General features: G+C 37.7%; 10 protein-coding genes across 10 annotated transcripts; 5 read left to right on the top strand and 5 right to left on the bottom strand.

The window, feature by feature from the left end:
* Nucleotides 1-1,919: 1,919 nt before the first annotated feature.
* GCK72_024068 (uncharacterized protein) lies at nucleotides 1,920-3,910 on the top strand (the record flags this gene model as incomplete). The annotated part of the gene is made up of 9 exons (XM_003118143.2): nucleotides 1,920-2,008; nucleotides 2,135-2,279; nucleotides 2,332-2,535; nucleotides 2,586-2,683; nucleotides 2,733-2,819; nucleotides 2,876-2,980; nucleotides 3,026-3,088; nucleotides 3,133-3,183; nucleotides 3,355-3,910. 9 exons carry the CDS (start codon nucleotides 1,920-1,922, stop codon nucleotides 3,908-3,910), a joined length of 1,398 nt encoding a protein of 465 aa, XP_003118191.2.
* Nucleotides 3,911-4,963: 1,053 nt separating this feature from the next.
* On the top strand, nucleotides 4,964-5,467 carry GCK72_024067 (uncharacterized protein; the record flags this gene model as incomplete). Its single annotated transcript, XM_053735703.1, has 3 exons — nucleotides 4,964-5,118; nucleotides 5,164-5,268; nucleotides 5,326-5,467. 3 exons carry the CDS (start codon nucleotides 4,964-4,966, stop codon nucleotides 5,465-5,467), a joined length of 402 nt encoding a protein of 133 aa, XP_053579269.1.
* Nucleotides 5,468-6,645: 1,178 nt separating this feature from the next.
* On the top strand, nucleotides 6,646-7,587 carry GCK72_024066 (uncharacterized protein; the record flags this gene model as incomplete). Its single annotated transcript, XM_003118370.2, has 3 exons — nucleotides 6,646-6,972; nucleotides 7,203-7,346; nucleotides 7,435-7,587. The coding sequence occupies 3 exons, from the start codon at nucleotides 6,646-6,648 to the stop codon at nucleotides 7,585-7,587; spliced, it is 624 nt and encodes a 207-aa protein (XP_003118418.2).
* A 497-nt stretch (nucleotides 7,588-8,084) lies between these two features.
* GCK72_024065 (uncharacterized protein) lies at nucleotides 8,085-10,980 on the top strand (the record flags this gene model as incomplete). Its single annotated transcript, XM_053735702.1, has 15 exons — nucleotides 8,085-8,164; nucleotides 8,210-8,326; nucleotides 8,379-8,492; nucleotides 8,537-8,629; nucleotides 8,679-8,796; nucleotides 8,842-9,011; nucleotides 9,054-9,204; nucleotides 9,250-9,425; nucleotides 9,475-9,654; nucleotides 9,705-9,831; nucleotides 9,875-10,185; nucleotides 10,232-10,288; nucleotides 10,333-10,470; nucleotides 10,516-10,624; nucleotides 10,789-10,980. 15 exons carry the CDS (start codon nucleotides 8,085-8,087, stop codon nucleotides 10,978-10,980), a joined length of 2,133 nt encoding a protein of 710 aa, XP_053579268.1.
* A 209-nt stretch (nucleotides 10,981-11,189) lies between these two features.
* GCK72_024064 (uncharacterized protein) lies at nucleotides 11,190-12,508 on the bottom strand (the record flags this gene model as incomplete). Its single annotated transcript, XM_003117644.2, has 4 exons — nucleotides 11,190-11,463; nucleotides 11,512-11,813; nucleotides 11,858-12,205; nucleotides 12,254-12,508. The coding sequence occupies 4 exons, from the start codon at nucleotides 12,506-12,508 to the stop codon at nucleotides 11,190-11,192; spliced, it is 1,179 nt and encodes a 392-aa protein (XP_003117692.2).
* Nucleotides 12,509-13,922: 1,414 nt separating this feature from the next.
* Nucleotides 13,923-15,789, bottom strand: GCK72_024063 (uncharacterized protein; the record flags this gene model as incomplete). Its single annotated transcript, XM_053735701.1, has 6 exons — nucleotides 13,923-13,976; nucleotides 14,026-14,139; nucleotides 14,219-14,595; nucleotides 14,984-15,035; nucleotides 15,081-15,161; nucleotides 15,409-15,789. 6 exons carry the CDS (start codon nucleotides 15,787-15,789, stop codon nucleotides 13,923-13,925), a joined length of 1,059 nt encoding a protein of 352 aa, XP_053579267.1.
* A 432-nt stretch (nucleotides 15,790-16,221) lies between these two features.
* On the bottom strand, nucleotides 16,222-16,841 carry GCK72_024062 (uncharacterized protein; the record flags this gene model as incomplete). Its single annotated transcript, XM_053735700.1, has 3 exons — nucleotides 16,222-16,275; nucleotides 16,330-16,443; nucleotides 16,524-16,841. 3 exons carry the CDS (start codon nucleotides 16,839-16,841, stop codon nucleotides 16,222-16,224), a joined length of 486 nt encoding a protein of 161 aa, XP_053579266.1.
* A 916-nt stretch (nucleotides 16,842-17,757) lies between these two features.
* GCK72_024061 (uncharacterized protein) lies at nucleotides 17,758-18,426 on the bottom strand (the record flags this gene model as incomplete). Its single annotated transcript, XM_003117853.2, has 5 exons — nucleotides 17,758-17,820; nucleotides 17,888-18,001; nucleotides 18,048-18,150; nucleotides 18,205-18,283; nucleotides 18,333-18,426. The coding sequence occupies 5 exons, from the start codon at nucleotides 18,424-18,426 to the stop codon at nucleotides 17,758-17,760; spliced, it is 453 nt and encodes a 150-aa protein (XP_003117901.1).
* An 873-nt stretch (nucleotides 18,427-19,299) lies between these two features.
* GCK72_024060 (uncharacterized protein) lies at nucleotides 19,300-21,657 on the bottom strand (the record flags this gene model as incomplete). Its single annotated transcript, XM_003117923.2, has 10 exons — nucleotides 19,300-19,441; nucleotides 19,506-19,669; nucleotides 19,741-19,857; nucleotides 19,913-19,990; nucleotides 20,036-20,197; nucleotides 20,246-20,545; nucleotides 20,595-20,767; nucleotides 21,236-21,334; nucleotides 21,458-21,581; nucleotides 21,640-21,657. 10 exons carry the CDS (start codon nucleotides 21,655-21,657, stop codon nucleotides 19,300-19,302), a joined length of 1,377 nt encoding a protein of 458 aa, XP_003117971.1.
* A 1,939-nt stretch (nucleotides 21,658-23,596) lies between these two features.
* On the top strand, nucleotides 23,597-25,853 carry GCK72_024059 (uncharacterized protein; the record flags this gene model as incomplete). The annotated part of the gene is made up of 8 exons (XM_053735699.1): nucleotides 23,597-23,637; nucleotides 24,187-24,400; nucleotides 24,446-24,589; nucleotides 24,632-24,884; nucleotides 24,941-25,003; nucleotides 25,095-25,358; nucleotides 25,409-25,510; nucleotides 25,696-25,853. The coding sequence occupies 8 exons, from the start codon at nucleotides 23,597-23,599 to the stop codon at nucleotides 25,851-25,853; spliced, it is 1,239 nt and encodes a 412-aa protein (XP_053579265.1).
* Nucleotides 25,854-27,242: the final 1,389 nt, after the last annotated feature.

The raw sequence follows: 27,242 nt of genomic DNA, 5'->3' as shown, positions 1-27,242 counted from the left end.
ACTGAGCGTAGTCAATTTGATGGTCCAAACTTTTCAGTGTTTTCTTCACGTGTTTTGTCTTAATTGGGAACTCCATTTTTATAACTGGCATTATTTGTACAAGGCCTTCAGAGACTGAAATCTGGTTTGTGAGTGGAGCATCAATTTTTTTTCTTCAATTGGTAATAAACAGCCCTGAATTGATTTTTTAACAAAAAATAAATTATTGATGTAAGCTTTTTCAACCAAAACTTCTGGACCACTGTAAGTATTGAAGGCGCCCAAATATAGTTCAGGAGCCACTACCGTATGCTATCCACTATTGATTTCTTATTATGAATTCAAAACGTAAAATTTTGAACATTTGAAACAAAATATAGATTTTATTGTAGCTGTTATGTATCTCTTTTTTTCAGTCTTGATTCCAGAACACTTACTGTCTGTTAAGCTGAGCAAAGTAGAGGGAAACATAGTCAAATTATTCTTTTTGGTTACATCAAACAAGTGAAATGGAGAAGAGTGAGCAAAAAAGAAATTGTAACCATGGTACATCTCTAGGTGACGTCGACTCTCGTAAAGTTACAATCGTAAAGTCTTGTTATTAATGTTATGTATTTTTGGTAAAGTTTTCATATGTCTCAAGAGTGAAAAAAAGCACAAAAATTAATCAAATTCGCCAGTGTGCTCATCAGAAATTTTGTGCCAGCTTCGTTTTTGGTGGTGCTTCGAGAATTACCCAAGTTTTGAGTAATTCAGAAAATTTGTTTAAATTGTTCATAATCTTGAATAAAGTATCTTGAACTTTACCGAGTCGGGCCTGTCAATTTGAAAGTTTCTTGAAGAAAATAAATTTTCAGAACCGCCCAACTATTGGAAAATGAGCTTTGTTTTTATTGTAACCATCTACCAGGCTCTTCATTCCATTCCCCCAACTACATAACCATGCCACAGACCCAACCAATAATCGCTCACCTCCTCCGAATACTAATTTCTGGGCTCTCTCTTTTTTCCACTGTCTTACTGCTCTATCGACGTTCTGTTGTGTACCCTCGTGGACAATCTCAGCTAGCGATAAAAACGACAGTGTGTTGTGTGGGGCGCATTTGCATACAGGACGCTTTATACAGCTCTCTCTTCTCTCTCTCTGACCGCGTCGCACCACGAGGCGAAGCGTTCACTGATGAGCGGGTCTCACCACGGCGCAAAGCGGTTTGAATTTCAGTTTGATAGGTGTGTATCCTCGTGCGTATCCACTTTAACACTCATTTACTCGTGCGAATTCGTGATTTTCTTCGCGTTTCTTCAGAGAATCCATCAAATATTAATGTGTTGGGATAGGATTAGCCAGGTTTTTATCATTTTTTTTGTAGGTGCTACCTTTTTTATTGCAGGATTAGCCTAATAATTTTTGTTCTTCTGCGCTCGAGATAATCAGGTGATATCTCTATTTTTCATGAATCTCACGTCGGGAAAATTTCAATCGCCGCTTTTTTATGTAGCAATTATTAAACTCCTTCGAACAATACTTCTGAGTCTCCGTCGCGCAAATGTCTCATTTCATGTGAGCAGACTGCACAACCCAATATATCAGCTTAGGCCAACTGGACAAAGGGTCACCAGCCTGCCACCACTCGACGTTGTCTTCTCAGTCGAAAGGAGATCTAGTGTTACGCCTGCGTCTTAATGTATAGCGCACTCTTTATCGGTCTGCAGCGTTTCTCTATCTTCTTGTATCTCTTCCTCCTCATTTCCCGTAATTTTCTTCTTATAATGCTTGTCTCAGACTTTCTACAAGAAGACGTGAAAGAAAGAAGAAATAACCAACCTATTGATGTCTGTCTCAACTACATGTTCTCATACGATTCTTACGTTTTTAACTACTTTTTAAGTACGTGTTCCTTAAATAATTTATTTTCAGAAGAGATTGACAAACTTGGGAAATGGCAAACGTTGATGAAACTACAACCAGATACTTGAGCGATACAAAGAAAAAAAAGAGATCTCTGAAATACTTCAAAAGTCAAGAAGTGTAAGTTTCTGAATTGACACGGAACTAGTTTAGATCTCATCAACTCGTTTGGATGAGTTCAAAATCTAAACTAGTTTTGTTCGATAACTCGATCAATAGATGAATAGCATTATAATCCAAATTCAGATTAATCCCGAGTTATAAAAAACCGTCGTCGAGATCGCTTTCTCCAGATCGAGATCAATTCATTTGGTCCGAAAAAGAGACCCGTACAACCGAAGAAGATGTGGATAAATTTCAAAAAGCGTGTCCTCATTACGATCTATATACAGTAAGTTTTTCATCTACTAGCTCCGCTTTTCAGCTTTAGCACTAATTTTCAGACCTTGTGCTTCCTTGGAAGGAACGATTTAGAGACTGCTATCAAAAAAGGAAAACGAGGTGTAACTGAAAGTCTTGTTCCCAAACAAGTGAAAAATTGGACTTCACGCTTGCTAGAGTCAAAAAAGGAGACGTTCGTTGTAGAAGATATTCCGCCTCCAGAAAACAATAAAACGTCCATGAAAACGTGTCCAGTAGTTAAGATGGTAGGTTATCTTGAAGTACTTCATTATTATCGGTTTGAATCTATTTTCAGTTTAAAACCATCGTTGATCCTTCTCGATTGCTAGGAGTTGGAACCACTCTTCAAAATTTTGTTTCCCCATTCATCAAGATTGATATTCTACCTCGAAAGTGAATATTTCATAAAACTTCTTTCAATCTATTTTTAATTGATTTCCAGGTATGAGTCGTCTCTCAAAATCCTACTGGATCCATCAGAACAGAGCGTCCACAGCGTCGTACATGGGACGGCCAGATCTTCTCGCTAGTAAGTTGATATAGAACAAGAATAGAGTAAAGAATTTCCAGTTTTATTTTCTTCAGTAATGCGAGAAACAATAGTTCAACTTGCAACACGCGTTCGGTTGCAATCAAAGAAGAAATCAATGCGGAGCAAAATCATTCAGGTCGATCAGTTCAGCGCCACAGGTAAATTTTTATGAAGAGTCTTTCTCAAAACTTGCAAAACTACAGAACCATCAAAAGAGAGCTTGCTGACACATCTGGAGAAGGCGAACCAGAAAACAGACGGATAAAGTGAGCTTCAAGGCCCAATTCAAATAAAATTAATACATTTTCAGATTGGAGACAGCTAATGGCGAACAATTTTCTGCACGTTCTATGCGTTTAATGTAAGTTATTTCATTTTTCGGTTGAAAATTCAGAATGGGAAATGGGGCTTACCGCATGTGGAGGTGGCAAAAGTGCGGAGTTTTCCAGGGGCTGTTTAGTGTAAGAGTATTCTAGCTACTGGTGGATAAAACCGCGCGTTTGATTATATTTTACACAACATCTATTTTCAGGTTGCGCAACATGAAACTAGAACTCAAAACAGAGGCGGTTGAAGAAGGAGCTCCCCTCGATCAATATGATCCAGTCCCACAGGAACCAAACTTGTCTGGATCTCATGAAGCCTCTACTGCAGGATCTCAAGGACCATCTTCGTCACGCTTACATGGGCCATATTCGTTACGAAAAACTCAGAAAGATATCAAAACAGACATCAAAATCAAGACAGAAATCAAAACAGAGGCGGTCGAAGAAGCAGCTCCCGTTAACCAGCGTGTTCAAGCTCCACAGGAACCGAATTCGTTAGAATCTCAGGAGGCCTCTAATTCAGGATCTCAGGGGCCATCTTCGTCACGTTCTCATGGACCATATTCGCTACAAAAAATCAAGACAGAAATCAAAACAGAGGTGGTTGAAGAAGTTGCTCATTTCAATGGATTTGTTTATGTCCCACAGGAACCAACTTCGTCAGGATATCAAGGACCATCTATGTCACGCTCTAATGGACCATATTCGTTACGAGATATAAAGCAAGAAATCAATATCAAAACAGAGAAACCAGACTACTAAATCTGATACGTTATTGTATTAATTCTTTGTTTCTCAATTCTTTTCATTTATTAGTTCGTGTTTTCAAGTTTTGAATAATTTACCTCCAGAATCGAATAAAAAGCAAATGTTCATTTCAGCTCAAGAGGTACCAGATTTTCTGAATGTGTCTACTTCAAACCACTAATTCGGAATGAATTTTGAATGGAAGTCTTGGAAACAGAAATGACATATCGGCGCAACACCGAACAACGAAGCTCACATTTTTTCCTTTTTCCGTCTTTTGATGTGAGCCATGAGCATTGAGTCGGATGGTTCGATTCCCATTTCTTGGAGAATATGTTGAATTGGGTCGTTCGAATTGGGGACAGACGTTTATCTTCGCATTTGTTGTGTGTGGTCTTGTGTTCATCGAGAAATAAAAACCTGGAGGTTGGCAATTGAGAAAAGAGAGCAAATTGCACTATAGGGAAATTTTTTGGCTTTGCATGATCCTATAAACCATTGTTATGACTAATCGTTTGTGTTGATATTTCATTGAGGGCCACCATGTTTACAATAAATTTGTAAACCAAACATTTTTCAATCATTCCAGAACAAAACCGCACTGAATTTTCCAGACACGCCCATTCTTTTTGTCGCTTGTAGTCATTCAAATCGCTTTCGTTGTCAAGCAGTATTTTTTGTGTGTTCTCCAACATTTGTGCATCCTTTTTGAGATGTATGACGTGGACATTTTTCCTTAGTTTTCAAAAAATTTTGCTGCGTTTCCTTTTATCTGAAACTGCTTGCAATGTTACTGTCAGTGCTTCGGAAGTGATAGTATAGTACAGATTAGTACATATTAGTATGTATTACTACATATTAGTAATTAACATATTAGTATAATTTCATTTGTTATTTTATATTCGTTTTGTTTAGTTGCGTTCTCTTGTGGTTCACCGGTTGGATTTCCGCAGTATCACCGGCAATAAACAATTGCCCGGCCCTTGGCTTCACATTTCTCACCTATCTATCTTCACTTTTTCAAATTTATTGTGCCTCATAATAACATTTAGATTCACAGCTTGCTGTATGTCGGAGACTTGCCAAACCCCAGAACTCGTTCATTCCGAAACGCGACACTGTTCTCCAGTTGTTCAGGGGGATGAGTCGAAACAGCGGACTCCGGGAGGTGCAGCAGCTGGTAGCGGACACAATAACTCTTTGGTTCTCACTATTGGATACAGGTCAGTTTTTGTCCGGAGTTCAACTTTTTTATGGTCATGATTCAGAATTGATTCGAAAGTCAGTTCTACCAAAAAAATGCCGTATGTGAAACGTTTTGTGGAAAACGGAAAAGTGATGGTTAGCAAAGAAAAGGGAACAAAAAAGATGAAGTGGGTTTCACATGCACCGATGGTTAACACTAGTGAAAAGGGCATATTAAATTATAGGTCAAAACAAACGAAAGAATCGTTGCCTCGTATCAACCTTGGAGTTTTGCCAAATGGAAAGAATCTGATTCTTTACAACTGCCCAATGAGATCTCCCACTCGTGATGACCAAGCAAACAGCGATACTGAAACTGATAACTGATAGCTCAATCATTCCTCAATATATATACGACTACCCATTTCACTTAGTATTGTACCCGTGAATGTGTTCCGAACATTGAAAAAAAATTTTCTGTAATACTTGATTCATCTGGCAATTTCAATCTTTCCTCTGATAATAAATTAAGAAAAAATGACCGGTGAACTCATTCAAACATTACAGCTGCAACGACGAGATAGATAGTAATAATAAGAATAAGAAAGTATTTCTCGTCAAGATTATTTATTACTGCTTCTATTTTTCTTGTTTTATGACTATGCTCTTGTGTTATAAAATCTCAGAACGACCTCGTTTCAACATACCAATTTTCGACTGGAAACGGAAAGCTCCAAAATATATAATTATGTTGTACGAAATTATGTGTTTCTGGCATCCTGTTTCAGCTCTGAAAAACGCTCACATAAAAATGGGCGAATTGATTATTTCGAGAAAACCTTTAGACACAAGACTAAGCATATCCCTAGATACTCAATTCGTCACGAAGCTTTCACTTTTCTTACCTCTTCTCCATTCTAGATGTCACATTGATTCGAAACTGCATTTCGTTCTCAGTCGTGTAAGCTTGCGCGAATTTTTCCCACGTAAACAGTGTTTTTTGATACCGATAGTCTTGAATGACTCACACAAACGTTCATTTAAATATGAAAAAACGTTTTGAAAACATTTCATTTTTCACAAACATCTGTGGAAAATGCCATAGTACGCAACAAGTAACATATGTTCTCTATTTGAACTACTCAACATTTCTTGATAGTAGCCGCAAGCAATCGGTTTCATAAATTACACATGTTCTTCTCTTTCCTGATAATCATCCTCCAACTTAAACAGAAAACAACAATGAGTCTTCACGTGCCTTCGTAATTGTAGTCAGGTAAATCCCTCGCTACATCCAGTGATATACTCAAATTTGCATACACTTTTTCAAATTTCTTGGCAGAAAATCTCATGCTCTCCTGCCATTTTCATTGTTTTTAGAAAGCACTACTAATTTTTCTCGTGTCTACAGAAAGCTACGCTCCCTAATCCTTCACTGTAAGATGCAAAATGTCAAATGTTAATGAGACATCAAAAATGAGTACAATGAATTCATTTACCCATTCTCTCTATTCTTCTTTTTCAATTCTCTCTTTTTTTGCTCATATTATAATTTTTCTTTCAGAATGGAGTCTGATACTGAGGACGATAATCAAAAAATCTGTAATCTTCTTCAAGCTCGTCACACTTTGAAAATCGGAGAAGAGCTGGAGAAGGCGGTGGCGACTCTCCCGAAAATTCTCCGCAAGGACGAGAAGAAAATCTACTTGTCTGCATCTGACCTCGATTATTCTGTTGCTTATGAGCAAGTGACCAGAAAAGGAGAAACATACAATGAACACCCTGAATCTGTATCAGAGTTTGTATCAAAGCCTGTCGTCTTCAATAAACAAATCGAGGATAGAGATTTGGCCGATTTGAAGGACAGATGCAACACGCGGCAGTTTGTGGAGGTGACGTATTTTGTGTTGAGGGCTGGTGTGCATTTGTCTATGTGTGGATGAGAAATGCGCATATGTGTTTTATGCGTGTGGAGTGCGCGAGGGCTGAAGGGAAAAAGGACAAAACATACGTTTATCACCTTCAGGGTCGGCTGCGTAGTAATTAGTAATAGGAGTGTGAAAGCATCAGGAAGAGAAAACCAAAACATGCAAATTATCACTTTTCATTGAAGTATTTTCAGGCCGTGAAGTTGCTGCCCGAGTTCAACTTTTCAACTGACGAAACATGGGATCAAATCCAAAGAAAGAAGAAATCCTCATCTCCATGTTTCGAATGTGGAGTTTCTTCGTGTTTCCGTCTTCAACAAAGATGGCAAGGAAGAGTGGTACGTGTTTTTTTATTTTTTTCTAAATTGGATGACTCTTCTTAGATACACCTCTTACCAACACTTTGAACAAATTTTCCATTTTCAGTTGCACGGATGCTATCCAAACATTCCTCTTCTCAAATTCCAACACGACTCAACCGATAAGATCCCATCTTGCTTCTATGTTAACAACGAAAACCCACTGGCCGACAAGTTTGCAGACGCTAGAAAAGTTATCAAAGAGATTGAGCGTCATTGATTCCATCGTTGGTCCACCATCAACATTTTTCGGTTTCTACTTTCATTTTTTGTAAAAATGTTCATTTTTCTCCCGATTAATTAATTTTATACCTTATAACTTATTTTGTTCCCCTTTCTTCACACACTGTCTGTTCAAACGTTTTATCAAATATTATTTTTGAATGTACATAAATTAATTATTATGAAGTAATAAATGTCTGTGTCTCAAGATTTCGAGTGCAAATGAACTTGTTACATATGACATTCCAATTTCATCGAGGAATGTCAAGAGTGACAAGGCGGAAAAGTATCTGTCCGTGGTGTTACCCTTTTGATTGGTGGCAAATGAGTGGAATGAGGTGAGTGTAATAGTGGTTGGCCCCTCGCACATCGTTGCTCCAAACCACTTCACTTGTTCTCTGTCTCGCACCTACTTTAATTGTTCCAGATTGCCACTTCATTTGATGACACTCGTTGTCCACATTTACATTGTCCCGTCTTCCTCCTAATACGTACATGAATTTGAATTTATTGGTCGTTGCTATATTTTGCTCTCTCATATATTCTTGTATTGCAGTTATCAATTTTGTTGATTCGTAAGTTTCAAATAAAAAGTTTAGGTAAAAAGCTGAATATTTCAGGCAACATAATGTGATCCTAATTCTGACCGATGATCAAGATATTGAGCTTGGTTCTATGAACTTTATGCCAAAAACTACTCAGATTATGAAAGAAAGAGGGACAGAATTTACGTCAGGGTAAAACTTTCACTTCATATCTTTTAAGCAAAAAGTTCTATTTTGTTATTAGATATGTAACAACTCCAATTTGCTGTCCCAGTCGGTCAACTATTCTTACCGGATTATACGTGCATAATCATCATGTGCACACTAATAATCAAAACTGCACTGGAATCGAATGGAGGTAAAGAACATGTGAAAATTTGATAAGAAACTTCTTATTTTCAGAAAAGTTCATGAGAAAAAATCGATTGGAGTCTATATGCAAGAAGCCGGTTACAGAACTGCATATCTTGGGAAATATTTGAACGAATATGACGGGTATAAAATAAGGTGTGAATGAAGAAGTAGATTTGTATTGATTTTTTAGATCGTATATACCACCTGGATGGGATGAGTGGCATGCAATTGTGAAAAACAGCAAGTTTTACAACTACACAATGAACTCAAATGGTGAAAGAGAAAAGTTTGGGTCAGATTATGAAAAAGTGAGATTTCGTTTTTGGAAAAAAATTTTAATACTGCGTTTCCAGGACTATTTCACAGATTTAGTGACAAACAGATCCCTCAAATTCATTGAAAAACACATCAAAACTAGAGCATGGCAACCTTTTGCACTAATAATTTCGTATCCGGCCCCTCATGGTCCAGAAGACCCTGCTCCGCAGTTTGCACACATGTTTGAAAATGAACTCAGTCACAGGTAACTTATTCAACATTATTCTTGATAACAAGGTGTTTTTAGAACTGGAAGTTGGAATTTCGCACCCAATCCTGACAAACAGTGGTTACTTCAACGAACTGGGAAAATGAATGACGTGCATATCACTTTCACGGATTTACTCCACAGAAGACGACTCCAAACCTTGCAGAGTGTTGACGACGGAATAGCTAGGGTGAGAATTTGGATGCTAAGTACTGAATGAAAATTGAAATTTCAGTTATTCAATCTATTGCGAGAGTTGAATCAATTATGGAACACATTTGCAATTTACACATCTGACCATGGGTATCATTTAGGCCAATTCGGGTTATTGAAAGGAAAAAACATGCCTTATGAATTCGATATAAGAGTTCCGTTCTTTATGAGAGGTCCAGGAATACCTAGAAATGTTTCGTAAGTTTTATCTGACAACATCAATTTTGGTAAGCTTGATAATTTTTAGATTCAAAGAGATGGTGACGAACGTTGATATTGCTCCAACAATGTTGAACATAGCTGGAGTAGCAAAACCGGCCCGAATGAATGGAAGAAGCCTATTAGAGTTGGTGTCGTTGAAGAAAAGAAAAAAGAAGCATGCATTACAACTGAAGCCTTGGCGAGACACTATTTTAATCGAAAGAGGGTACGTTACATTAATTTTCTTCCCAGAAAGTAATTGAAATTTGAATTCAGAAAAATGCCGAAGCTGAAGAAAATTCGGGATCGTTACATGAAACAAAAAAAGAAATTCAACAAAGAAAATCGGCTTTCCAAAGAGTGCCGAAGAAGAAAATGGCAACGAGATTGTGTGGAAGGACAAGTAAATTCAACTTTCAAATTTATTATTTCACTACTTTTTTCAGCTTTGGAAGTGCTACTACACAGTTGAAGACCGCTGGCGGATATACAAATGTCGGGACAATTGGATTGATCAGTGTCCGTGTAGAAAGAAACGAGATCAATCCGAAATTTTGAATAGCGAAAACGAAGAAGATGAATTCCTGGCGTATGTTGACGAAGAACACTTTGCAGAGGAGAATCAATGGTATCAAGGAGATCTTTTCAATTTGGATGAAGATGTTGAAAGTGATTTTGAGCCAGTAGAAGAGCATCATCGGCAGAAAAGAGGAATTCTGAGCAAGTGCAGTTGTTCCAAAAATGTTTCTCATCCGATGTAAGTGGCCATTATCATATTTGTTTTTGTAAAATGTAGTTTTCAGAAAACTCCTGGAACGAAAAATGTCAAAAAAGCATTATTTGAAGTACAAAAAGAAGCTGTAAGTATTTATTCGGATCTCCGTGATATATGATAATTTCACAGACCAAATGGTTCCTTGAAACCTAAAGATTGTTCACTCCCTCAAATGAACTGCTTCACCCACACCGCATCCCACTGGAAAACGCCCCCTCTTTGGCCTGACGAACTTGGAGAATTCTGTTTCTGCCAAAACTGCAACAAGTAATTTGTCAAAGTAACTCAAGTTTACTCACACTTGTTTTTCAGCAACACATACTGGTGCTTAAGGACTAAAAACGAAACACACAACTTCTTATACTGCGAATTCGTGACGGAATTCATCAGTTTCTATGACTTCAACACAGATCCAGACCAGGTAAAAGAGGCAATAATTCACGGGAGAAGTGGAAGAAGACAACAGTTGCCTTCTTAATATCCATCGCATACCTTGCATTAGTATCCGCTCCTCTCCTGCTCTGCGCTAATTGATAGATGTGCCCACTCTTACTTTTTCTACACAGAGACATCATTAGTTTTCAGTTGATAAATGCTGTATACTCACTGGATATTGGAGTGCTCGAGCAGCTCAGTGAGCAGCTACGAAATCTCAGGAAATGCAAGAATCGACAATGTGAAATATGGAGTGCGTCACAGAAATTGAGGTCTCCAACTCTCGTTGATTTGAGGATTAATGACAAGTCTTTTTTGGATTATAAAATAGACAAAACATAGTCAAAATGCTGCACAATGACGGGTTTATTGTTTCACTTCATTTTTTTCAAAAATCAATTCAGTGATTTGTCACATTCAATAAATATTTTTAAACGCATTAGCCGATAATAAAAAGCAAAGTTTAGAGAAAAATGAAACAGTTGAAAAAGCAAAGATCAAGAAAAAAATGTAATATATAAAATTGAACTGATAATGTGAAACTGCGACATTTAACAGATTGTGGTAAGCGATGGGTTGGAGCTTCCAGTTACCATGAAAAGAGAACTATGAGTTACAGGACCGACTCGTTTTCTTTCCATCAGCACCGCTAGAGTTTCGAACAGTGTCTTAGCTCTTCTGAATATTTGACGCAGTGTCATTTTTTGCTGAGCAGGAAACACGGTCTGGTTTTGTTCTCTCATCTTTTTCTCATATTCTTCTTCCCATTGTCTCTCAAGATTCTCCATAAAAGCTTCTGGTGTAACAGTTGGCTCTTCTTCAAGTCTGAAACTTCACAAGAAACAGAAATGTGACGCGGAGTTTCAAACTAACGTTCCCGATTTTCTCAATCCCATAAACATTCTTCCGAAATAAGTCTCCTGTAGACCAAATAGTTCAAACAGTCGAATTCTCGATTCCTTGAGGGCAAAGAAACAAAGAGTGGTGGTAAATGTAAAATAGAAGAGAACAGTAGCATGATAGATTCTTTGACTCTGACTGAAAAACATCATAGATAGCATTGCAATTGATTTGAATGCCGCATTAATTCCAGTATACTTCGAAATATCATACATAATTTTGAATTGTTTGTAAATTTTATAATAATGCTTGGATCCATTTGAATATCGCGTGTCCTAAATAGTGTTTAGTTTATTTGAAAATTTTAAAAGAATATTACCGCTGATTTCTTCAGATACACTTCCAAATAGTGCGCTCCAATTGCTCCAAAAACCACAAGCAGCGAGAATGCTCCGTAGATCAAATTTTGAAAAGGAAAATCCATTTGTTCGTCATAATAGGTCTGCCGAAATTCTTGAAAAGTGAAACAAGTAACAGCCAAAGCAGTTATCAATGCTCCAGACAGGAAAAAGCACCAGATGGTTTTTTCTTTCTTTGTTGTTCCAACTGCAACACGAATCGCCAAGAAAGACTGAACAAATAAAGAGATAAGATCGACAATACAGATGAAGAATAAATTGAAGTTAAGAAGATTGGTAAAGCAGGATGCCAGGTCATCATAATTTGTCTGTGTTCAATATTATTTGGCTGAAATTGTGAAACCAAGGTAAAGTACCTCTAGAGCACTATTTCGAGCAATCAAAATCCACGCGGTGATAATCAAGAGACCGAAATTGAAGCGAGTCATTTTTGCCGCTTCCCCAGTAGAATCTCTAGGCATTGGAGTTCCCTTGAAAAGATACGATGCAACGAATCCTCCAGTACAGTAGATGATCAGAATAAAGACAGGGATATTTGAAAATGTCAAGTGTACCCAATCCAGTTGGCTAGCTATTTCGAGTAGGTTTTTCCATTCTTCATTGAAATCCATTTCCTGAAAAAATAGTGTTTTTGAGCTTAAGCCAGAAGATTGAAAATATAAAGTGGTAAGAGTTCAAACGGCATAGAGTACAGAAATATCAAGCAGACTCTTTTTATAGTGAATCCAGTCTCGACTCCGCCCTGCCAAATTTCCATGGTGATAGATCAGAAAAGAGTAAATCCTCTACAACATCAAAAATAGGAAAACAGAGAAAAAAGACCAGGAGTTCACACTGAAATCTTGTGTTTTTTCTTGTTTTCAAAAAGAAAAAAGTTATATTATTGTAGCGTGGGAAAGTACTATGAGTGAACCCTGGAAAAACTGAAAAAAGTATGTTTTAAATGAGCAACTACAAAGTATTAGGCTGGAAACAAAAAAAATTGGTTTCTTGACAAGAGAGCTTATAATTTCTAAAAAAAAACTAGAAGAACTTCTCTAAATTAAAAATTACACCAAATCACCAAGACACATTATGCACCAAAACAGGTAATCTAAACAGTCTACAATTAGTTTAATCCTTTAATAGTGTCCATTGTGATTTCATTGAACATTCAACATATGTTGAAGTAGTCATGTTCTTAGATATCGTGAAAAATCGCAAATAGGAAGAAGTGTAAGATCACGAAAATCTTCTGGAAAAAATATTGTCTAATAGTGATTATATGAGTGCACGTAAAACCATGGGAACTTTTCCAGAAACCCGTGACTTGAATTCATAGATTTTCTAGTTTTGATGTTCGAGATCGTAAGTGTGTGTGAATTGTATCAATAATCTCATATCATCCACCATATTACAGTATTTCATTTCATGAAACTCGATTCGAAGCGAGAATGACACGAGATCATAGTGATAATGTAGTGAAATACATTCTCATTCTCTTCTTGATGTTCTGAAAATCCACAAGAGTCCTCATGTGCGTGTTCAAAGAATCAAACATGAAAAACGACTGAATTGGAAGAAAAAAAAGAAATTCGTGAAACGACAGCGGGTGTTTTTGTGAGAGGACTGCTCTACAGAGACTATTTGACTGAGTGAATCCAATAAGTCTCGTGTTGTTTCACAATGATTACAGTCAATAAAACTGCTGAAAAATTGTGGGCAATTAGAAACTGCTTACAGAAACATAGGGTGGAGACTGCGATTCTTCGTTTTTCTATTGTTTGAATATCAACTTTCAGACTTTGAGTATAGACTAAACTATGAAGTCAAAGACAGCGCGCAATGCGATAAAACTGCAAAAATTACAAAACTCAGATCTAAATTGGAAGTGAATACTTGATTACAGACATCAGGGTGAATCCTTCGATAAACCACTTTTTGTCACATTAGCATTTACCGTGTTCTCCCTTTATCTGAAATAAGCTGCAAGTTCCGGAAACTTATGAAATATTTTATTTTGATAATCAGTTAAAAGCAAGTCATTTAGGTAGTCTTTTTGTAGTATCTGCGTCCCTCGACTCCATTGAAGCTCATTTTCTGAAAAATTATCATAAAAATATGTTAGCTCTCGTTTGTATAAACTCACTTGAAGAAGAATGTCTCCGTCGAAAGAGTATTCATATGTCTCTTCCTTTGCCTCTCCTTCTTCCAATGGCTTATGATGTTCGAACAATTTTCCGTCTTTGAGAGTGAACAGAATCTGAAAAAAGAGTGAATGACAAAAGTCGTGCACATTTTATTACACAGAAGTGCGAGCAATTGGAAAAAGATAAACAAACCTCGTGCTTGGTGCTGTCAAGTCCTTCTCCTTCGAATTTCTTTCCAAGTCCAACATTCTTGTAGAAAACGTCCTTTTTGGAAGTCAAGTTGGAATAATCAAAAAGATGCTTGTTGGCAGTTCTGGCGAAGATCTTCTTGAAAGTGGCAAAAGTGACGAGCTTGCGAGTGAACCATCCGTATCCTTTGGCAGTGAGGTATTCATCGAAGTTCTCAGAGCGATCCAATTCAAAGTTTCCATAGAACTTATCTGGGAGAACATCGGAGGTTCCTCGGGTGTTGCGTTGTCTGGTCGCTGGAGAAACGGCATTATGAGTAGCTGTATTACTAGCGGTAGCTGCCGCAGCAGCTACAACTGCAGCTGAAGAAGCAGCTCCCGCTGGATTAACAGCAATACCTTCAGCGGAAATATAAGTAATTCCAACTAGGAAAAGAAGAACAAAAATTTTGGACGACATACTCTGTTGATTGAAACTGAGCAACTGGATCCTGGATGAGCCAGGGTTACACATTGCAATTAAACTCCGCCCAGTTTCTTGAGATAAACAAAATGGAAGTCAACAGAGTCACATGTTGGTCCTTTAACAGTGATCACTCAAAAAGCCGGGGGCAATGACTTTCTTGGAAATTTTAGAATTAAAACTCAAAATTCTCTACGTTCGTGGAAATCGACACTTTTTTTTCTAAACTGATATTTTTACTGTTAGAAGAGTATTTTCAAAAATTATTCTATAATACGAGTCTTTGAGTAGATGTGAAAAACATACTTCTTTTGAATACGAGAACTGGAGGGTTGGAGATTTTACTGGAGTTGACTCCCTGTAAAAAATGACCAGTGATAGAAAAGCTAATTTAAGCACAAACCACGATCAAAAAGTCTTCCTGGTCAATGTGGAAAGACTGCCGTCCGACGTAGAAAGCTCCATTCCTGACGGCAATTTTTTTCTGTAAATAACACAATTTTTAAACGAAAACAGTGAAAAAAACAACAAGCTGCAAGACAGAATAGAGCAACGTTAACTGTGAAATTAGCATGTTAGTAATCTCGAATCAAAAATTACTGAAAGACAAATATGAGTTTTCAATTTTTTAAAGACAGTAAGTAAAATTTATGTATTATAATTAGCAATACTTAAAGTGAATTTTTTCAAATATAATTAGTAATAACAGTGCATTTCTTATTTTCACTAACCTGGAGCTGTAATTCCGTTCGGTTTTTCAAGTTGATGTTTGCAACGGTTTGTTCACGGTCTTTCATTGTAATCGTAAAATCGAATGAGTTCTCGTTGGACCGTTTGAAACAAATTGTCATGTTAGCATGATACTTATTGTGCGTTGAGTTAAATAACCAACTAACAATTTGATCGAAGCCTCTTCCGTGGTGGAGTTCGAACTTTCCGAACAAATCGGATGGGAGGGTCGGTTCTGTCCAGTTTGTATCGTTCGTCGAGGTTCCAGACTGACCAGCTGGGCATACACAAGAACACATTTGTTCTCCAGATGGTTCAATCGCATGAACGGTTCCTGTGATAAGCAAGCTTATTGCCAGCAATCCGACAATTTTCACGAGCATCGTGAAAATCGAACAATTGGGGGGTGAAGCTGGAAGACTTTGAAGAGGAGGGTTTTCAGTCGAGATCTCAATGACGGAATGAATGATCTACGAAGGTTCGAGATGCCTCAGTTTCCAAGCGCCACCCAACTTCCAAGTGGTAATAACCATAAATATTGTAATATTTTTTCTCTGACCAAATTTTTGTATTCTCCTCTCAAATAAACTCAGTCTATACCCTTTCTTCTCATTGTTAAACAGCGCCCAGTAAAAAAAGAAGCTTTCTCTCTGTTGAAGATCGGAGTTCTCAAGAGGCACATCACCCTATCCCACATAAACGACAGATGGTTCTTTCTCATTAATGGTTTACTCTGACGGAAATAACTTGGGAACAAAGTTCATAGAAAATAATAATATTCAGATAAAGCGATGATTCATACAATAACACACGACTTATTCGATTCTCTTATAGAATCTGCGTCCTTCGACTCCGTTGAAGCTCATGCGCTGAAAAAAAAAGATTGTGAAACAGGTTGGATAAAAGTTGATTGAATAACATACAACAAGAAGAAGGTCTCCGTCGAAAAGGTATTCGTAGGTCTCTTCCTTGGCATCTCCTCCCTCGAGTGGCTTGTGATGCTCGAACAAATGTCCATCCTTGAGGGTGAAAGTGATCTAAAAACAAATGTTTTTTTTTTCAAATTTGGAAATGGAGGTATCAGAATGATAATAAAAACCACAATTGAAAAACAAACCTCGTGTTTGGTGCTGTCGAGTCCTTCTCCTTGGAATGCCTTTCCGAGTTCAATGTTCTTGTAGTGAACGTCCTTCTTTGAGGTCAAGTTAGAGTAGTCGAAGAGATTCTTACTGCCGGTTCTGGTGAAGACCTTCTTGAATGTGGCGAATGTGACAAGCTTGCGAGTAAACCATCCATATCCTTTAGCAGTCATGTACTCATCAAAGTTTTCAGAGTGACTCAAGTCGAAGGTTCCATAGTACTTGTCCGGCAAGTTAGCAGCAGAGGCAGTGGCAACCACAATAAGAAAAACGGCAAGAGCGATTTTGGCACACATGATCGGATGGGTCGATGATAGAACGACTGACGGTTGGGTGGACTGTCGGTCGTATATCGACGTCGGACTAAGCTCCGCCCACTTGCACAGTGGTAAACACGTCGACTACATGGCAAAAAATGCAGCCCACATGTCGATTACGTTGCAGATTAGACCGACGGACAGATGAACTCGGAAGGGTCAATAAAAGAGCGTGTAATTGGAGAGAGTTTGAACAAATTCCGTGTGCCATTTGGTGGGGTGATTCACATTGGATGTTTCCCCGAGTCCGTTTTTCCGGAAGAAAAAATGGTTTGATTGGTTGAAGCTAGAGGATCAAGACACAAAAGTTTGACTCTTTTACATTCAAGCACGACATTATGTAGAAAAAGAGAAATAATTTCCCAGGGTTATCTTATCTAACAGTTATCTGACCCGACGTCATTTTCCTTTCCCAGGTCATTCATTTGCGCAGTCTCTAGTTTGACGTTTGCCAGATTAAGCGATAAACAAGATGGATTGCCTTTGTGATAGCTGCGACACACCGTATTTATTGTCCAAAACACAGCACAATCTGCTGGATCATTAATATTGTCCCAGGGTCTCACGTATACATTGGTCAAACTGATCTACAATATTTGACTACAATAGACCCATCTTCTTTGTACCCTTGATTAATCGGTCCTACTCGTTTTTTACTTTCCGCGTGTCCTTCAATGTTTGATCGGATTCCGTTCATTCGTTTTTTGTTCGATTTGAAAAAAGAAAACTGCAATAAAAGAGAGAAGATTTGACGAGGTGAAATGAAATTGTTTATTGAAAATGAGGAAATAACATTTGAAAAATCAAAAGAAGAGAAATAAACAATGATTTAGACGATGAAAAACCATGCAAGATGGAAAAAATAGAGCCAGCTCAAAATCAATTGTTTATTCGTTTACTTCTTTCCGGTTGATCGTTTGAACCAGCGACGACATGTGATTCCGTTATTGACCATTTTCTGAAAACAAAAGTTATTTGAGAAAAGTTCAAGATGAATTGTGAAATTCCAACTGAAAGTTCCTTACCATCACAAGTTGATCGTTTTCGATGGTGTAGTAGTAGGTCTCAGCGCTGTGCTCTGGGTCGTTGAGACGGATGTGGTGCTCAGATAAGACTCCATCTTTGAAGGAGAAGGTAATCTGAAAAAAACTATTCTTCCGACATGAAGACAATTTCAAGCAGCACCTTATGTGGAACTCCATCGAGTCCTTCAGCTTCAAAAGTCTTTCCGAGTTCCCATCCGTGATAGATTGTATCCTTCTTTGACGTCAGATTCTCCATGTTATATCTAAAGTAAGAAAAAGAAAAATGATAGAACTCTTTTCAATTGTCATGTACTCACTTTCCTGGAGTTTCGTTCTTAGCGAGAACCTTGCTAACCTTAGCCAACTTGATCATTTGTCTCACGAACCAACTGACACCTGAAAATGCACTCCTCGTAACTTTCGACAAACTTGACAAAATTTTTACCTTTGGCAGCAAGGAACTCATCAAAGTTCTCACTCTTGTCCAAGTCATATTTTCCGAAGAACTTCTCCGGGATCTCAGAAGCAGCCTCCACCATTGTTGCTAAAAAGCAGACAAAAAATAATGCCAAATATAGTTTCATTTCCGATTGAGACGAGGAAGAGCACGAAGACAATCGAACTGATGGATAATGACTCTATCTTGAAAGTCGGGGGTTCTATCTATCTACATTCTTTCTCTCATTTGATTTATTACATGAAGGAAACGACCTGACATCTAGGATTTGAGAGCATCTGCTTCCCATTCTCGACCCGGGAAACTGAGTGTGCTCTGAGCACAGAATACACAAAACCAATAAAAAAGAAAACGTTTTAAACTACCGAGAGAAGCACAACTAGCACACTATACAGTTGGTGTAATGGATAGGAAATGATAGGAATGGAAAAGTGGTGGACAGTTGTTATCAGTGTTTTGTTGCACCGTCATCACTTGCATAAGATGATTCCGTAAAAATATCGGAGAAAATTGATAAGTGAAGTTGTTTACGCTGAAGGTAGCAGTTAATACTATTGATTTATGACAACCAAAATGTGCTTCGAAAGGAATTCAATGGACAGACAAAACTGAACAAATAACAGATTTCAATTTCAATCCTAGGACGGTGCATGCTTACATCCAAACGTTGCTCTGCGAAGTGTTGTTTGAAAATATCAAAAATAAAGACAAGAAGGAGCAATGTTCACGTGTAAATGCTAGTGAATATGAACAGTTTCTTTCTAATAGTTTTTAACAATTTTGGGATCTCCTCAGCTGCTGGTTACTCTTATTGGTTTACATCTTCCTTGTGAATTCCATTTGAAATAAAATGTATGTTTCAAACCGAGTTTATTATTTGTTCTCAACGAAATTACATTGGTAATATATTTTTCTATCAGTCCGAGTGGTTAAATGTTGAATATATTTTAATATTTTAATAATGACTATGACTATAATCGTCTTCTTCATCAGGTTCCCCAGCATCCAATCCAACTTCTTCATAATCTTTCTCCAAAGCGGCCAAATCTTCTCTTGCCTCACTGAACTCTCCTTCTTCCATTCCTTCGCCAACATACCTGAAGACACCTTGTTTTATCTCAATCAGATCTCTAGTTTTCTCTCTCTCCCCCCATGACTAACCAATGAACAAATGCTCTCTTCGCATACATCAAGTCAAACTTGTGATCAAGACGAGCCCATGCCTCGGCGATGGCTGTTGTGTTGGATAACATACAAACAGCACGTTGTAGTTTAGCGAGATCCGCGCCAGGGACCACAGTTGGCGGCTGGTAGTTGATGCCGACCTGTAGATTTGTGATTTGTGATTTGTGATGAGAGAAAAAAGAAATAAGTTGATAAGAACAATGAAAGTAACCTTGAATCCGGTTGGGCACCAATCGACAAATTGGATTGAACGTTTCGTTTTCACTGATGCAATTGCAGCATTCACATCTTTTGGCACTACGTCTCCGCGGAAGAGAAGACAACACGCCTGGAATTGAGACTTCAGGTTTTCAGAGTCGCATTCTATAAAATATGAACCATACCATGTATTTTCCTCTTCTTGGGTCACACTTGACCATCTGAGCTCCAGGCTCAAAACATTGTTGAGTGATTTCGGCGACCTAAAACTGAAGTTGAGATTTTCCGTCATAACAGAAACCACTTACTGTCATCTGCTCATGGTAAGCTTTTTCAGCAGAAATAATAGGTGCATATGTCGTCAGTGGGAAATGAATTCTTGGATATGGTACCAAATTCGTTTGAAATTCAGTGAGATCTACATTCAAAGCACCATCAAAACGTAATGAGGCAGTTACGGAACTGATAACCTGGTAGAAAATCATTATAGAAATGTTTTCAACTCAAGATTATGTTACCTGTGCAATAAGACGGTTGAGATTGGTGTATGTTGGTCTGGCAAGATCCAAATTTCTTCTGCAGATATCATAAATTGCTTCGTTATCAACCATGAATGAGCAGTCAGAATGCTCCAAAGTGGTGTGAGTTGTCAGAATTGAATTGTAAGGTTCAACCATAGAGGTTGAAACTTGCGGTGCTGGATATACACAGAATTCCAACTTGCTTTTCTTTCCATAATCCACCGACAACCGTTCCATCAACAATGCAGTAAAACCACTTCCGGTACCTCCACCAAATGAATGGAACACTAAGAATCCCTGAAGTAAAATCGAGTGTAGTTGTTTTTGTTTTGAATGCTGACGCTACCTGGAGTCCCCTACAATTTTCGACGAGACGTCGTACACGATCCATAACAACGTCGATGATTTCCTTTCCAATCGTATAATGACCACGGGCATAGTTGTTAGCAGCGTCCTCCTTTCCAGTGAGAAGTTGTTCAGGATGGAATAAAGTCTTGTATGTTCCGGTGCGGATTTCGTCTGCAAATTATATGGCAGTTGTGATAGCAGACATGGGATGATTGTACGTATACATCCACAGACAATGGATAGTATGGCAAACTAGTGGACAATTGATGATTCAGATGATAAGTGTCTATTAGGAAAGTGTAGGTGTCTATATAAGCTTTCACGGAAACGAATAAGTTTTCTCATTTCTACTATCATCCCAGTGATAATGCTTATTTTTTGAATAATCATAGCAATCACTTTGTACTTTCTGTGTTGGTTCCAAACGTCCCAATTTCATGTTCATACTGAACATCCGTATTACACTACGCTTCAATTGCTCCCAATAGCTATATAATCGACACCATTTGAATATAGAGCATCAATCAAGACAATGATCGTTTTCCGCATGCGCAATTTTTACTGCAAAAGGTCTTTGTCAAGTATGCGCGCACCGCTGCTGTCCCATAATTGCTCAACACTCTTTTTGGCCATTCTTACCAATTGGGGTCGGCTCCAAATCGACCATTATAGCGCGTGGTACATGTTTGCCTGCCATCGTTTCCGAGAAAAACGTGTTGAAAGAATCATCATCCACTCCTGAAATACAGTAGGCTTATTGGAACATCAAATCTACAAAAATTGTAAATCTGGTTTTACAAAATCATGTTGTTTAATAGGATATTCTATACAAGGAAATATAGATTCATCAAATAATCCTACCTAAACTATCTTCCTCATTCATCATTCCATCTGGTTGAATTCCATGCTCGAGACAGTATAACTCCCAGCAGGCATTTCCCATCTGGACACCAGCCTGTCCAACATGGATAGAAATGACCTCACGCTGAAAACACGTCATATTCAATAATGAACTTGATTTGTTAATCAATTGAGTAACTTACTGAACGATTGTTGACCATTTTGTAAACGTAAACGATAGAAGAGAACTAGTCAAATACCAATCCAAATCCAGAGAAAGACGGATTCAAATTGAAGACGACGAATGAAGGGCGGTGCTTTCAGGATGTAGGTAATCGGTGTGTGCGCGCGACACACTCCGTGCCACGGCTCCTTTTTGCCCAAAGTCTCTGCTGTCTCTGCTGGTTTTCATCATGTTCTGTCCATGAAGATGTGATGTGACTCAAAAATGATGAGGAGAATTCTGTCACGACATACGAGATTATATGAAGATGAAGATGCAGAGAAAAAGAAAACTACGTTTTCCGGAAAGAATTACAAACAAGATGAAGATATTTTATAATGAAACTACTTGATGTGAATCTGAAAGATTTTTTCACGGAATGTGCGAGCCATCTCTAACAATAAAAAATCGAGGGTTTTCAGAAAATCACTCTAAAAAGTAGACATACAAAAAATAAACTTACATGTCATTTATAGTTCCGGAAGTGAAATTGCTATAAATAGCATTTCCTTATCCAAAGTCTATGATTTCTGATTCTTACGTGTTGTTTCTTTGATTGGACTAGCAAATTGATCATGAGTAGAGTTTCCTGAGAATGAGTTATACTCGTTTTGAGTTGTGAGAACTACAAAGTAAAATTTCTTATTTGGAGGGACTATGAATATCCGGAAAACTATTTGATATCCTGAAAATGGAAATTGTTATATGAACAGTTATCAAATTTCTGGTTTCATTGCAAGTAAAATTGTCAAATATACTGTAGCTTTTTGTGAAGGTCGTCTGTTACAGTTCTTCTGAAGACCACCACTGTTACTCAAGAATTCCAGTGTAATATGTTGAAGCATTGTCCGATTTTTAAAAAATTTTCCACTTCCAATCATATTGAGGAACTTTTCGCAACAATGCCACATTGTTTCTCACTGATGATGTCAAGAACATAAGTGATGCAGACATTTCAAGGTTGTTGGATCAAAGTATCAAGATGAAACAAAAAGATAGAGAAGAAACTGTGTTCACAGGTTTTTGTTTGACATTACTGTGTGTGGTCTCCAATTTTGCAATTTTCACCCTACAAGTACAGAACCGAACTGAAGTGTTTACCCTATTCTTTCCATTTTCTCGTCTGGCGCCGTAACGTTTTATTATACAAAATTCGACCATCTATCATCTTCCTTTTTTGAAAAACAAATTATTGAAACGTCATGTCTAACCATTTTCGGAAACCAGACGTGAAATGCGCCAACATGTTCTTATTTCACAGCCCATCCAAAAACCCAATTGAAACATATTCGCTTTACCAAATTACACACACACATGACAAGCCGTTGCAAAGTGTATGTAATTCCAGTTTCGGTCTGATCATCGCCCATCTATAGTAATGAAAAAATTCTTGCCGTCACTTGAACTTACGCTTCATCTCCAAAGTGCCTCCACTCATTATGGCCTTTTGGCGGTGTGAAAATTAATGATGATCGAAGATTTCTAAACGGTTTTCTTTCTGTGGATCAAACAATAAACGTTGGGCGAACAGTTCCAAACAACTTGATGTCATCCCACTCTGATATTCGCTGAATATTTTAACTCAGTATTGAATGAATCGCCCTTTTCAGTTACTCATCGTTTTATGCAGGAGTCCTTGATGCTTACTTTCTCGCCTTGTCTCATGTAGAAATCATAGAAAAACTGTTCGAGACGACTAGTTCCAACACTTCTTACTACATCATGTTACACCTTCTTTTCTCCGTGAATCTCGTGTTTTGACCATTGCACTACAATATCTATGCTTTTCCCTCACGCAAATTCCTTTCTTTCAGTGAAAATCTGTCCGGAACTGTTGTAAATGTAGATGAGGCTTGTTGTGCTCATTTTTCTCATTTTTGTTGTTCTCTCCAATGGTCATATTGAAAAAAGACAGGCATCACGTACAGTTTTTCAAGATGTCGTTCGTCAGAAAACACGAGGAAATAAAATTCAACAGGTATATATTTGATTGTTATGTCCTTAAGGTTATATTTGAAGTTGACTGTATCTTTCTTACGTCACATACTGAACATTTTCAAAAAGTTCGAAAGAGACAATGGTTTTACCTTGAATTCAAGGTGAATCTGCACTTCTCATAGAAAAAAGTAGTTTTTTTGAAGGGAAATGTCGTTTTTGAGAGATAAAATCTAGAAATTTCCATTTTTCAGTGTCCCTGCGTGATTCATCCTGAATCTCAACAATGTATATCATACGACTCACGTTACATCGCAGTTAACTATGAAGAGGCAATTTTATCTTTTCTCGATTTATCGAAACACAGCACTAATACTGCGCCTTTAATTGTAAGTTTGGTATTTTTACCAAATAAAATTTCAAATTTTTGATTTCAGAATAGCAATACTTTTTCATGTCGTACACAAGAATGTCAGCAATGTTTTTCCCTGCTTTATCACAAACTCGGTGATCTTGGCTTCATACCATCAGATTACAGGTTTATCGCAATTGAAATTATTAGTTCAATTGGAGAAAACTCCAAATTTTCCAGATCCTCCATATCTCCTCTACCTCAGACACAACTCAATCCTGCGTTGTGTCCACGATATAATTTCCCCAAACCGGTTATTGCTCCAGTTGCACCTGCTGTCGTCCCCCCTTATCTTCAAAGTGTGATCAATGCTGGCAAGCAATTCAGAAGTACAATATCTTCACAATCTACACGTCGTTCTAGTCAAGGATCTCCTCCTTCAGCATCTCCTCCAGTAAGGCTTCAAATAAAAAGAAAATATACGATTTTTTGTATTCAGGTGCCTCAAAATAACAGAAACAACAATAATCAGAATAATCAGAATGGAAATGGAAACTCCACGCCTAACCGTAATCAAAATCAAAACCAGAACCAAAATTCAAGAAATCAACAAAATATGCAAGGACAACGAAATTTCAATCAGGTATGGCAAAAACGAGTTTGCAATTATTGGCATCATTTACAGAACAACCAATTACAAAACCAAAGAACGCAATTTCGGAACAACCAGGCAATGAGAAACCGGTTCAACTCTCAGCAGAGAGCAAATAACATCCAAAATAATTTGCAACAACGTCCTTTCCAACAAAATCAAAACTTTCAACAAAGACCATGGCAAGGGCAGCAACAGCAATTTCAACAGCCAAGGTTTCAGCAATCACAGTTCCAAAACCCAAGACCGTTTCAAAATTTTAACGGTGGTCAGCAACATTGGAATGGTAATGAAAAATTTTAGCGAAAACTTTTAGCAAAAAATACTAAAAACTATTTATAGGAAGATTCTGGGAGCCAGCTGGACGAGCAATAGGGGAAGCAATTCGGAATCCCATTCAAAACGGTAATTTTTAAATGAGAAATTAGTTTTTTCCTAAATGCCTTATAAAAGTTTAAGCAGACACAAAATAAATATGAACATAATTTATTTTTAGCTGTCGGAAATGGTTGGCAAAACGGTTGGGGACAAGGGAACGGAAATGGGCAAGGAAACGGCAATGGTGGAGGTGGCGGATCACCTCAGCCTCCATTTCAACCTGCTCCTGCACCAGCACCAGCCGTCCCTCAACCACTTCCTTGGACAGGTGGTAATGGAGGATTTGGTGGAAATGGAGGATTTAATGGCGGTTGGGGAGGAGGTGGTTCTGGAGAGAATAACAACAATCATGGATTCAGTCTATTTGGGATTGGATTCAAGAGTGAGAATGAAACACTTTGGAAGTTTCAAAAGAAATTATCCTGATTTCAGACCGTCAAAAAAGAGCAGAACCACCAACTATTATTGGAAAGCGTTTCACAATCAACTGCATGCAACGTGGAGATTCTGAAGATGATATGTTAGCATTATGCGGTAGGGTAACTCTCATGACAAAGTAGAATTTGTAGTTAAGGGTCCTGCTGGACATGGAGACAATTACCAGAAAACTATTTTCCAAGAATTATTAACGAGCTCAGCTGCAAACAGGATGACTATTGTTTGTCTGGTTGGTTTGAAAATATCAGGTGAACAAATTAGAAAAAAAAACAATTATTCAGGTTGGGGAGAATGCGTTCAACAATATCGGAACGTAGATGTTCTACGTCGAGACAACGGCCGTTGGGTACCAACTGTAATTACAACTTCAACTTGTTGTGATTGTCGAGTTCGTGCGGGTACTGAAATACATTCGCTTGTAATTGGTGATAAGCATTGATGAGGCATCAGTCGGAAGCGATACTTTCACGTTCTCACATGCTCATTTCCTTTTTTTTTCTCCTTTGTATTATCTCATTCAAACACTCTTACCCATTGCTTTCCAAAAGGTAAACTATAATAAAACCACTCTCGTTTTTTCGTTTTTTGGTCGTTACTTTCTATCGAAATGGCAGCAATAAAAGTTTCTTTTGTACGATTTTATGTGCAATTTCATACCATCGATCACTTCAGTTTCTCGGAACTTTGTGCCTATCTTTCCACAAAGTGTTTCAGCGAAAGCGCCCCTTACAATTATTATCATCAAAATTGACCCTTTTTGAAGAGGTAATAAATTTGATAAAAAACTGTGAAACAAGCCAGTTTGTAGTTTCCTGATTCTCACATTTCTTCTGTTTTCCCGAAGACTTCAAAATGAATGTTTTTCTAAGGATTTGGATTAAATGAGTTTCCTCTTCCCCACTCTCTTTTCTCAATGTTTTGTACTTATTCAAACCCAGAGGCAGCTGCCAACGTGTGAAGAGAGTGTGCAAGTGTGAGCCGCCAAAAGCCGTCTTTTGTGGCCTGTGCTTCTTCCGTGTCCAGTTTGTTATTCGGACACCGCTCTTTTCATTTCTTGGATTAATCATCGTCTAAACATGCAGATTGAGGATTGATATTCTTTTTTTTTTCTTTTTTCTTTCAATAGCTCATTTGAGAAGCACTTCTAATTTTTTAGACTTGTCAGACATTTAGTGTCTTGAAAACATTAACATATATAGAAATAGTGAAGACTAGGTGCTCATCGCTTTCCTTTCTTTTCTTGTTTTGATTCAGATCCAATTGCAAGTAGTATCTGCGAGTGTAAATATGAAACGCGTCAGCCACTGAATAGCCGAGCGGCACCAAAAACCAGGAAACCTCCAATGAAAAATTCTCAACAACCTTCTTAACTTTTAATGAAAATGAAAAGAAGTCCGATTTTTCTTTCGGGGTTTTATTACCTTCAAATCATTTTTATGTCTTTTGAAATGAAAAGAGAAAAGATTAATTGATCTTATAAAAAGGAATAAGATTAATGACTTCTGTTTTTATTCAAGTTCGTCATTATCGAAAAAGAATTTGACGTTGATGTAAAAAAGAACTATTGTGTTTGACCGCACCCATTCTTTTTCCGGGTGATTCGTTGTTGGTTGTTGGACGAATCGTGATTCATACGACTTCCCCCATGGGATTTATGACGTTTTCTTCAAAGCTTACATTTCCGAAACTTTCTCCTACACTTCTCTAGACTCCCTCACTTTTAAACATTCTTGTTTTAACAATATTTAAATTCGTTTTCTAAACACAAAACTTGGATGCAATTGTATTCGTAAATGAAGTAAACTGCTGCCACAAGGTGGCCGTCACC

The sequence above is a fragment of the Caenorhabditis remanei genome, chromosome X (assembly GCF_010183535.1).
Source record: "Caenorhabditis remanei strain PX506 chromosome X, whole genome shotgun sequence".
Taxonomy (NCBI): Eukaryota; Metazoa; Nematoda; class Chromadorea; order Rhabditida; family Rhabditidae; genus Caenorhabditis; species Caenorhabditis remanei.
The sequence above is the reverse complement of the archived record's forward strand: the minus strand, read 5'-3'. Positions and strand labels throughout refer to the sequence as shown.